At 45.4% G+C, this 12,261-nt stretch overlaps 1 protein-coding gene across 1 annotated transcript in view; it reads left to right on the forward strand.

The window, feature by feature from the left end:
* Positions 1-12,261, forward strand: part of LOC146060364 (uncharacterized) — a 38,643-nt gene that overhangs the window by 8,829 nt on the left and 17,553 nt on the right. The window contains exons 2-4 of the mRNA XM_083173500.1: positions 8,674-8,897; positions 10,771-10,830; positions 10,941-11,078. Of these exons, the coding sequence (XP_083029626.1) occupies positions 8,733-8,897; positions 10,771-10,830; positions 10,941-11,078 (363 nt within the window). The 5' untranslated portion in view covers positions 8,674-8,732. The remainder of the gene's footprint in view (positions 1-8,673; positions 8,898-10,770; positions 10,831-10,940; positions 11,079-12,261) is intronic.

Consider the following 12,261-nt stretch of genomic DNA (forward strand, 5'->3'; position numbering starts at 1 on the left):
GGAGCTCCCTTCCATTAGAATCAGGATCATTGTTAAATTAAGCCCTCAGCCATTACAACGCTGTAGGATTTGTACTCTGCGCCTTCGCTCTCCCTTGCTTCATCCCCCTTCTCTATTATGGGCCTACCAATTTTTTCCATGTTACCTCTACAGTGCCTTACCATTTACTGGATGCTGCTAGCTTTTGTGTTCATTAGTGAATATATTGTAAGTTTTATATAGAGTATAATTATATAGAGTGTAGTCTTCAATCTAGCACCCTGCTCCTTGAAAAATCCTTGCAGTTGGTCCTTCCTGTCTGGATGTTCACTATCTGCTGTAGTGTTTCTACAACAGATTGGTTTGTATCTCAACATACCAGGCTTTTCTTGAAGAACTACAAGGATTTTACAAGAAGCAGGGTGCTAGAATGAACACTAAGTGTAGGTCGTAATGTTGTTTTATATATGTTGGACAGAATGAACATAGAAACTCTTTGTTTTTGTACTCCTGACTAAAAGATTAAACAATATTGAAACCTTGAGAAGTGCGCTTTGTTCTAGTGATGTCAGTGTGCTGTAGCTAGTTATGTTATATGAAAAGTTGTCTTTAAATCTGTCACCTTACCAAGTTGATTATTGACGTGTGTGTACATAACTCGCAGCGGTCCTGCTCCCCCTTCTTTTTTTTTATTTTTTATTTTTTTGTCGGGACACCGAGTTTAGCTCAGCCCCTGACACTCCCTTAAAACTCCTATTGGCCCAAAGCCTACTGAATTATAAAGCAGGGGAGACCATCGTTGGGTGAAAACATAGATGTTGCAGATGGTTCCACACCATTGTGGGTACCCAGAAATGGTAGCATCGGGGGTTAACCGCCTGCTGGCAATCACTGCCGTCCAGGCATTAACTTCAATATATTACTTTTGTTTGCTGCAAATTGTACCATTGTGCATACTGTCAGTAAAGCAATGCATTGAGTTAGTCCAGTCTCATGTCCCCTAGATGTGACTGGAGGGAGTCGCAGCTCCAGTTCCATTTAATGCTCCCTGTATTCAAAGTTTTCAAATTGTGATTTACTTTTCAGACCCCTTTTTAAATACAGCGTTCTGTCGTCACACCTTGTACTGTAACTTTACCCTTTCAGTTTAATTTGGTAACAGCTGGATCAGTCTGTCGGCGAGATGTACTAAGCCTTGATAAGTGGAAAAACCACCAGCTAATCAGCTCCTAACTGCTATGTCACAGGCTGGTGTTTGAAAAATGACAGGTAGGAGCAGATGGGTTTATCACTTTTCAAGGCTTAGTACATCTCGCCCTTGGTCCATCTGTCCCTCTGTGAACTGGTAATACCAGTGACGTGCGTGAGGTTAGTGAGGCACTGGCTTGTTGGAGCCAGCGCTGATGAGCTCTGTGGGTAGTGCTGGGTCCAGGTTGCTTCAGCGCAGAAGCAACACATACCCAGCACTCCCGACATTTACCAATATTGCAAAATACACACACAACCTTTAAACACCCACACCCCTTATTTGCTTTATGCCTATAACACCATACTTAAATGTCTATCACCCCACACACCCCTTTATATTTTATCCCTATCACCCCACATCCCCCACACCTTATATATACATAAATTACTTTCACCACACACGTTACATCCTAAATACGTACAGTATCACACCTCACACACTCCTAATATACCTATTACCCCCACACTCTTGGAATACTATATACCTATCATTCCCCAATACACAGTTATATACTGTATATACCCCCCCCCCCCCCCCCTGTCCACCATACTCCCCTGAATATACCTTGTACCCACGCACCACCTAAATACTTTTAGTATTGTGGTCTTTAATTGCAGGCACCAGTACTTAGAGCACGTTGAGCTCTGTTGGTTCTCTGGTGTGTAGGAGGCAGAGTCAGCCGAGTGCACTGCAGTCACACGGCGCGCAGACACTGAAGCCGGGTGCATTACATCATAGCGGGCTCCCAGCAGGCTTCAGTGGTCTCCCTGCTTATGGATGTCAGAAGTGCTGCGGAGCTGTGACAGTAGCTGAGGGTAGGAAGGAGAGGAGCAGGCACAGTTTTAAGAGCCGCCGCCCGCCTGTAGAAATGTCATTAGAAGTGCCCCAGTGACAGTCAGAGACATGCGATTTCTGCCTATATGAAAGCACGGCGCCCCTGTCACTGAGGCAGATGTGATTGCCCAATCACATCTGCCTCAGTGATAGGGGCGTACTTTCATATAGGCAGAAAGCACGTCCCTGTCACTGAGGCGCTGTTAGAGGTGCCTCTTTACAGCCTTTTTTGAATGGGCATTTACAGCCCGGTGCTTGGCCCCGCTCACTTCCCGCCCCCTGTTTCTGTACTTTAACATTGACAGCGGGAGGCACCGCTCTTGGTGCCTCCTAAACCATTTAAAAAAAAAAAAAATGGGGTGAACATTATAATAATATAAAGCATAAACTGTACTTATGACACATTATGTGTCATAAGTATTTTCTATATAATTTTAGTATGTTACTCATTAATGACAGGGGAGGCCCTGCCTCACCTGCCTCCCCTGACTGCACGTCCCTGGGTAATACCTCCAACAGTAAAATAATTTCCATTTTATATAGGTCAGCCAGGTTAGTGGGAGTTCCTATAAATCGTTACCTTGTGGACTCCTAATTAAAGTTTTTGTTTAGGGCATGTCTTAAAATGTACAGTAAATTGCATTTATTGACTCCAATGAAACATAACCGTACATCAGTAAGTATTCTGCGTGTATATTAAAGCATGCCCTTATTCCAGGTGTGTCTGAGTGACAGTCATACAGCAGAGCAGGCATTGATTGCAAGGCTCAACAACCATTTATTGTTTTGAAAGCCTATTAAATGAATGATCTACTCACAGGATAGTAAAGCAAACCTATTGCTCATGTAGTTGCCAATATACACATATCATTCTCAGGGATGCTATACAGGTGTGTCTAATGACATTGTGAGTGATCCTGTCTCTGAATAGACTTTGATGAATTTGCCTCCCTTATCTTTCCATGGAGCAAGCCATCGCTGGAGCCTGCTGTCTATCCTCCACTTACACTGCTGGTGCCAGTGAATACCTGCCTACAATACTGGGCAGTAGATTATTCCAGCACCCTGCATCTTTAAAAACAGGTGCAGTTCCCTTTACTGCCTGGAGTGTTGCTCTCTGCTGTAGTGTTTCTAGCACAGTACCAGACTGTACTGCAAGCAGATGGTGACACCCCAGGTAGGGAAGAGGAACTGCACAGGTTTTTAAAGGGGCAAGAGTGCTGGAATGAGCACTATACACATTGGCACACTGTAAGGAGCGAGAGGCTAATATCTCTAGATATTATTCCTTTGTACTCGCATACTGTAGCAATGCCACTGATGGGTTACTCACTATCCTGTCTTGAAATTGTTTTATTAATGTTTATCGCAGTGACAAAAAAGCTTCTCTTCCAAACTGTGTGAAAAGTTGCCAGGGCAGCTGTGTAATACCATCAGGCAACAATAACGGGACTTTTATCACGTCCCCAGCCCATCTTTATTAGGAAATGTATTTTCTATTAAATATACATAGACATTCACACTTGCCCCATTTTATTTATAAATTATTGCTGTTTCAATCTCTCTGTATTCTGAAAGCATAGAAAAACAAACAATCGGAGATGCAGATTATTATCTTTTGTTTAGTCTATATTTGTTATTCCTCAGAGTAGCCAGATAGAACAGCCAGATACATTCGTGAAATTCTTTCTGCAATACAAATCAAACCGGGTCAGACTGGGACTAAAAATCAGCCTGATTCAGCAAGGCTTGCTAAGCAGCGGTCATTCACTGCTAAGCGAGCCCTGAAACATCGTCCGAACGTCCGCCACACCCCATCACCACTACCGAATCCCCCTGGTACTATGCGATGGGATGTGTTTGCGAACACATCTATCGCATGTCGCTGACCATCAAACTATTTCTTCTGCTTTTGGAAATGTCTGTATTTACTTTTATTTTCTCCGCAAATAGCCAAATACCGCACACGCTGATGTCTGTCAGTCACCCACCCCAGCAGGCCTTGTGATGTCAGCCGCCGCCCCCCTCCTGCTCCAGCTGAGTCCACCCCCTCCCCTCAATGACTGGCCCGACAAGTGTGTAACATGTCAAAGCTGTTTGGTGTCGTAGTTTGCACATGTTTAGAAATGGATCTACTACATGACCATCAGACATCTGTGTAACCCTCAGATGTTTGGTTATAACACAGCCAGTGAAACGGTAACCACTTCCTGGGGCGCTTCCTGTCACAGCCCCGAACACAGGCAGCATGCCAATAATGAGGTATCATTTGGTACACCTTAACCAACAAATGGAGATGCAAGTAAATTTCCGGTTTACAGAAATCTGAGGGGCGGCCATAGGCACCTATATATTATGTGACCAGAACAGATATTTTCTATTGCCAAACATTGCAGCAATTAAAAATCTGTTATGAAATATGCTGGAGCTGGTGGACATCAACGGTGAGAGAATTCTTGAAGCAAATTTATAGCGGATAGAAAAGCTTAGGGGCCCATATTTTACTATGACTTATTCATTGTGGTCCAAGTGCAATATTAGCACCCAGGATTGCAATGTGCTATTGTAATGGTCTTATGTGTCAATGAGCACTTGCTAGGGACACAGGCTCCAAAAGCAGCAGTGTAAAAGCAGGATTAGGGTGCGCAGCTAATCACATATGCACGGAGAACATTTCTACTGGTGGGGGTGTCAACCTTTGCATTCTGACAATTGATCAATTTGATGCTGATTTGTCACATACAAAGTCATACATAGTACAATATGTACTGAAATGCTTATTATACAACTGTCCTACATTATGTTAGGATAAGTAGATCGGCTGAGGAAGAGTGTAGAGAGAGAATGTGTGGGCTAGGTCTAGAAAGTAAGTCCCGGTACTAGGAGGTCTGGTTGAGGGCTCTAATGGCCTATGGGAAGAAGCTCTTTCTCATTCACTCTGTTTGCTTTCAATGAGCGTTAGCGTTTCCCTGATCGCAATAGGGAGAAGAGTCCATTGTTGGGATGGCTGAGGTCCTTCATAATCTTCCTGGCTTTGGTCCAGCATCACTTGCTGTATATAGTGTCCAGATCAGAAGCTCGATACGGATGGTACGGCCTGCCGATCGCACAACACTCTGGAGAGCTTGTCTGTCCTTTTTGGTGCGGTTTCCAAACCAGGTTGTGATATTTCCTGTCAGGATGCTCTCAATGGTGCAGGCATAGAAATTCTTTAGTACCCTTGAGGATAGTCTAAAGTCCTTCAGTCGTCTAAGGTGATAAAGACGTTGCCGGGCTTTCTTCGCCAGGGAGTTAACATGACAGGACCATGTCAGGCCCTGCATGATGTAGACACCTAGGTACCTGAAACGGTCTACTCTCTCCACTGGAGTCCTGTTAAGGGCTGGTAGTTCCTCTCCTGCTTTTTGTTGAAATCCGCTATTATCGCCTTAGTTTTGCTGACGTTCTGGTAGTGTTGACCGGGCACCAAGATTCCAGGTTGCTTACCTCCTCTAGGTAGGCTGTCTCGTCATTGTTAGAGATCAGGCCACCACAGTGCCATCTGCAAACTTAATGATGATGGTGGAGCTCGAAGTGGCCACACAGTCGTAAGTATATAGAGCGTACAGCAGGGGGATCAGAACACAGTGCTGAGTGAGGGTGAGACGTGGTAAGCCTGCGGTCTGTCAGAGTTGGATATCCAGCAACACAGGGATGGGCTGAGGCCCAGGATCTCCAGCTTAGTGGTGCGTATATGGAGGAGATTATTGTATTAAATGTTGAACTATAGTCGACCAACAGCATTTTGACATAGTTCCCCCTTCTGCTGTCCATGTGACTCAGGGCTGCATGATGGAGGTATGCAATGGCGTCCTCAGTAGATCGGTTAGGAAGATACGCAAACTGTAGCGGGTCCAGGGTGGTTGTAGAGAAGAAGTGCTAAAGTCTCTGACTAGTCGTTTGAAGCACTTCATCGCTACTGAGGTAAGGGCTACTGGACATAAGTCTTTCAGGCCGGAGGGCCGTGGTTTCTTGGGAACCGGAAACAATGATGGACTGTTTGAAGCATGTTAAAGTTTTATAACTCTAATTTCTGACCATAGCGCTGCACAACCTCCTTCACTATGCGTACGCTATATGATGTAGCCCTATACTTGGACATGTTCCCACTGGCGTGCCCCAAGTTATACACCGCGGAACGGGATCTCAGAGCATCGTGGACGGATTTATCCACTGACGGCTTCTGATTTGGAAACCTAGTGATGGTAGTCTTGTGGACTGTCATCTACTAGTTTCCCAATGAATCCCATGACCACTACCGTAAACATGTTGACATCCTCAGAGCTACGCCAACATGTCCCAGTCTGCATCATCCAGAGCATCCTGCAGATGCCCTCCTGAGCATGGTGCCCACGATATTCAGTCATATGGCATTGTATTCAATTTAAAATTGTATATGGCATGCAATGAGATGTGATTTTTTTTTTTTTTTTTTTTTAATTTGTATAAGCACCCTAATGTTTTTTTTTTCAATGTTAAATGGTCCCCCCCCCCCCTATACGATTTTTAATTGTATAAGCACCTTAATGGGTGCTTACAATGTTAAATGTACCCCCACGCCACCGCCACTATCAACGCCAAACCAAACCGAAGCATGGGGAGCGCGGTACGCATCCTCCTACCTTTTCATACCCCCACTATCCATGTCGGCGTGGAGTTGATTTTATATAGTGTGGCGAGCGGACGCGTATTCCGCGTCCCAGCTGCAGCTCGCCACACTATCTAAAAACAACTCCACGCCGACGTGGATGGTGGGGGTATGAAAAGGTCAGAGGATGCGTACCGCCGCCCCTCGCGGGCTCGCTGCTCTCGCCACGCTTCGGGTTGTGGGGGTGCTTTTAACATTGTAAGCACCCATTACGGTGCTTATACAATTAATAATCTTATAGGGGGGTAATTTAACATTGAAAGCACCCATTAGGCTGCTTATACAATTTAAAATTGTATACCATCACATTGTATGCCATATACAATTTAAAATTGTATAATATCAGGTCGCATCCCTTACCATTGTAAGGCTTATGGTATAGGATGCAATGGGCACCGTGCTAGGAAACAAGTACCTGTTGTTGTTGTTGTTGTTGTTGTTGTTATGTTTCATAATATGTAAAGGGTATTATGGTTTGTGGTATAATATGTAATAGGCATTACGGTGTGTGACATATGTATTATGCATTATGGCGTTTGTGTGTGTTGTAAAAGGCAGTTCAGTATCGCAAATAGAAATAGACTGTGCAGCACAATTTATTTCTGCTATATCGCAGGAAAGCTATGCTGCACAATGCAGCATGGCCACCGCTGTACCCCCTTCCCCGCCAGCCGATGCTTTAGCATGGTCTGTCAACAATGTCTCTAGGTATAGTGATGTAGGAATCCCGCCTACTGTTATGCTGGCTCTGCCCATTTTTGATTTGGTGCCACCAAGAGGCCACTTTAGAAATTTTCCACAGCCACTTTTAGTCCCCAATCCGGCGCTATCTCTGGGCACCTCTATCCCTGCTGGTGTATTGTTGATGTCCGCTCACCATCTTACCGCCACTGGCCGGAGCTGAAGCTAAGTAGGAGTTAAGTTTGGCGAGCCTGAAGCGTGGCCAGCAGATGCGGGTTCCACGTCAAGTAATCCGTGTCCGCTGGCCACACTTAGGGCTCGCTGTGGACGCCACACTTTATAAAATCAACTCCATGCCGATGTGGATAGTTGGGTTTGAACAGGTCCGGAGGACGCGTACCGCAGGGCCCTCTGCGCTCGCCACTCTTCGGGCTGGCATGGATAGTGGGGGTTTGAAATGGAGTCATTTTGCCAGTTTTTAACATGGAGCACTGGCAAATGCATCCTTTATTGTACATGAGACGCAACTGCGCACCGCACCCCCCCCCCCCCCCTTTCCTTTGTGCAGGAGATGCACGCGCTACTGAACCCCTAACCCTGTCAGACTACCAGAAGCGGACACAAGCAGGGTTGCCATAACCTGCCACAAGAACTACGGAGACGCACAAGCGTAAGACGCTTGTGCGTCTCAGGCAGCTTGAGAGCCTCTCAGCCAGCACAGGGTATCTGGCGGTTACTGGCGTGGTGTGAGAGGCACTCACTAGGCTTTCCAGGGACAGAGCTGCAGCTCGTGAAGACAGTACGGTGACTACGCTGCCTGACAGACACTACGCTGATTACGCTAGGCAGCCATTGGGCTACTCTGACATTGTAGCTTAGCCTTGTGATAATACACAAGTACCAAAAAATAATATTAAGCGATTAGCCCACATAACAGCAATGCAACAAATACTGAAACATAACTTTTTTTTTTGTTGTAAACAATTGTTGGAAGTAAGGAAATTTTATTTAAAAAATTAGCTAATATAGTAAAACTGCTACAGTGATAGAAATTTAGTAATAGCCTAGCTAGCTCTAAGAGTATTTTTATTTATTTATTATAAGGAATATTTGCTGATACTACATTGTACCACAAATGCCCTATAAGGCAACACAATCGGTGTAATGGTTAGCATCACTGCCTCACAGCACTGAGGTCATGGGTTCGATTCTCACTTTTTTTTTTTTATTTTTTTTTACTTAGGAAGCAAGAAGACTCTGCTCACAGCAAGACTCAGAGCATCATTAGAACAGCCTGTTGTGATGGATCGCTATCGTTACTTTATTTTCAACCAACGAAGCATGGTGGTGCTGGGAATCCTCCAGATAGCATGTGCTGGGGTGTCTGTGGTTTGTGGTTTCATGGATCGAGCCTTTAGGGAAGAATCCACATTGGGGAACACCAGAGCCCCACTCTGGGCTGGAATGGTAATTTTGCTTAATTTTTTATTTTTTTTGTCTGTAGCTGGCTTTTGTTTTTTGAAAGGTGTCGTAAATATAGAACTGTGTTGTGTTTTTTGTTTTTTTTTGCACCTGAACGCAGTCTGAAGGTGACCATAATTCTTCTGAGGGTGCAGTCATTCTTCATAAATATTAACAGACCACAATGGAGCCAGATGTACTCTGAGAGATCATGGAGCTGTTTATGGTCTGCTGTAGCCATCTCTGTGTCCATGTATGACTACTATTGTGGTCAAGATATCATTTTGTAGTTTGATTTTCTTTGTCCGCAGAGAAGACTGCCTTTGTCATATTAATCCACATTGGTATACAACACACTTTGTTAAGCTAAATTGTGCATCCCAAACTCATAAGAAAATGGTGGAACATTGTTCACCAACCCAGTCCACCCTTTTTTGTGCTCATTGCAGGTAAAAAAAATGTAATCTTTTGCGGTACTTGTGTATTCTAGCGGCGCCCCCGATGTTGGTCGTGCAATGTTTTTATCACATCGCATGCCATACACCCGATGGCATGCGATGCAACGTGATTTTTGCCCCTATACGATGAAAAATTGTATAAGCACCCTAAAGGGTGCTTTTAAGCACCCAAATGGGGGCTTACAAGGTTCAATGCACCCCCACGCCACCCCCCCACTAGAAACGTGAACCCGAAGTGTGGCGAGGGGCGGCGGTACGCGTCCTACGACCTTTTCATACCCCCCACTATCCACCTCGGTGTGGAGTTGAGAACAGAAAGTGTGGCGAGCCACCGAGCCCGAAGCTCGTGGACTTCACAGGTATCCGCGTCCCCTCGCGGGGCTCGCCATGCTTCGGGCTCGGTGGCTCGCTGCGCTCGCCCCACTTTCTATTCTCAACTCCACACCGACGTGGATAGTGGGGGTATGAAAAGGTCATAGGACGCGTACCGCCGCCCCTCGGGGGCTCGCTGCGCTCGCCACGCTTCGGGATCATGTTTATAGTGGGGGGGGGGGTGGCGTGGGGGTGCATTTAACATTGTATCGCATTGTATGCCATATACAATGTCATACAATTTTTAAATTGTATGACATTGTACAATATCGCATCGCATGCCTTTTGGGATGCGATGCGATGGGCGCCGCTATACTACACAAGTACCTTTTTTGCCATTCAGTCAGGTTTAAATTCATTGTATTTTTTTTTTTTTTTTTTCCAAACATGGTCTACGGTGAATGTTGAACAATGTTAATGTTCTTATTTTAAAGTGGCTCACCATTGGATCTGTTAATAGCGCGAGGGCTGTCGAGCCTGATTAGACGTTGAAAGGGTTTAATGCACCACTGGCCTAAAATAAGTTGGCTCCCCCTGTCAATGTTGACCTTGGAGAAAATTCTAGCATATGGAAGTTAGGGCTATATGTATTAAGCAGGGCCGGCTCACGTTCCTTAGTAGCGGCCGGGACACGTTCCTTAGTAGCGGCCGGGCCACGCTGGGTGCCAACTTATAAGAGCTACCATCATTCGGCCACATTTTTAAATCGGTCGCCAGTATGAGGGGAAGGAGAGTAGTGTGCTGCACTCTGCCCCCTCACACACAAGTAGCGGCAGGACTCTGAGGTAGTGAGCACTGAGCAGCACTGTGGGGTATATAGTATGTGCAACTGGCAGCACTGTGGGGCCATTTTTGTAACTGGTACCTTGGTGTTGTAAAGTTGGACACGCAACGTGCATTGTTGCTCAGGGCGCTAGTAGGCCTCCAGCTGTGTTTGAAAAAGGAGTTCGGACAGAGTCCCCACTGTATCACTTTACCAGGCTCAATGCATCTGCCCCTCTGTTCCATACAAGCTGCTCTGTGATGGCTCTGATTGTCTCTACTTCCAGATTATGGTTGTTCCTGGAGTGCTGGCGCTGTTTTCATCACAGAAGAAAAATCCTGTACTAGTAAGGTTGCTTTTATTCCTCTCTGATATTCTACCTTGCACTACATTACACATTGCTTTGTAAAATGTATATTGCCTATTGATTATAAACATACATGTCTTTGTTCATAGGTGAACACCCTTATTGCTGCCTCCGTGTTTTCTTGTTTCACCACCTTAATCATGATCGTTTATGCGTGCTTAACTCTGGCTTATGGGGAGGAGGAGGATGATGTATTCTCTCATACCCCTGTACACATCATTCATACAGTAAGTACCTTGTACATAGTCTATGACATTTATATAGGGGCTGCAGCTGCATTTCCCTGGCAGCAAAATAAGTCTGTTATCAAGTTCATATGCTTCCTTTTTTTTTTTCGCCTCTGGGTACACTGATATGGGGTAAAAGCTGTCACTCTGGAGGTGGGCACTAGAGAGAGCAGGAGCTTCAGACATTGAATTGTTAAAGCATTATACCTCCTCACAGCTTTCCATTTTCAACTAAGTACTCAAGGAGTGTGGTCAAACTTTTAATGAGTAGAATATTGCAATACGCTTAAGGTTTATTTGTGGGATGTTTGTTTTTTGTGTTCTTACATTTACTATACCTTTTTAAGAAGGATCTCTTAGTCACTGCTCTGGTCTCTGTGTGCAGACTAGTATAGAGGACTGAGGGCAGTCTTAAGGTTTATACACACTGGGCATTTTTTTTTTTCCAGCATGTATGAACCACATTGGGAGAAATCGATGGCCTGAAAATCGCTCAGTGCATACACACTGAGCAATTTTCCCACGGATGGATGACTTTCTTATAACGGGAAGCTATGGAAAGCCGTCCACCCCATCGCTTATCTGCTGGTAATACCAGCAGATAAGCGATGGCCGCCGATCTTATGTGGGAGCATGCATCCGCACTAAGGTGGCCAATGGCGGGATCCTGGTATTTGGCACCCAAAATGCTGGGATTGGAGTTTCCAATCACAGGATTTCGGGATTAGACTGCGCATGCACAGTCTAATGCCGGGCAGGGACTGAGAACCCACTCAGACGCTGCCCTGCTTCTACCATACCCGGCAGTGCAGCACTGCGCAGCGTGACAAGATCAAAGGTCACGCTACGCAGGCCACACAGCCACCTGAGCCATCCACACTGTTCTGCCACCCGGCTCCCAGCAGTATGAGGCCGCCCGCCCACCCAGCAACCCAGCTTCCAGCAGTATGAGGCTGCCCGCCCACCACGTAAGTAAATATGCGGGGCGGCCGGGGTGTGGTGTTTGTGGTTTTTTTTTTTTTTTTTTATTAGGAAAGCTGATCCCGGGAATCCTGAGATTGAGCATTTTTCAATCCCGAATCCTCTGGGATTGAAAAAATGCCCTGGGATTGGCTTTCCAAATCCACACTCACTGTTCATCAAAGTTCTCCTAAATGACAAGATGCAGCCATGTATATCTATT

The sequence above is a fragment of the Crinia signifera genome, chromosome 1, assembly GCF_055691185.1.
Source record: "Crinia signifera chromosome 1, ASM5569118v1, whole genome shotgun sequence".
Classification (NCBI taxonomy): Eukaryota; Metazoa; Chordata; class Amphibia; order Anura; family Myobatrachidae; genus Crinia; species Crinia signifera.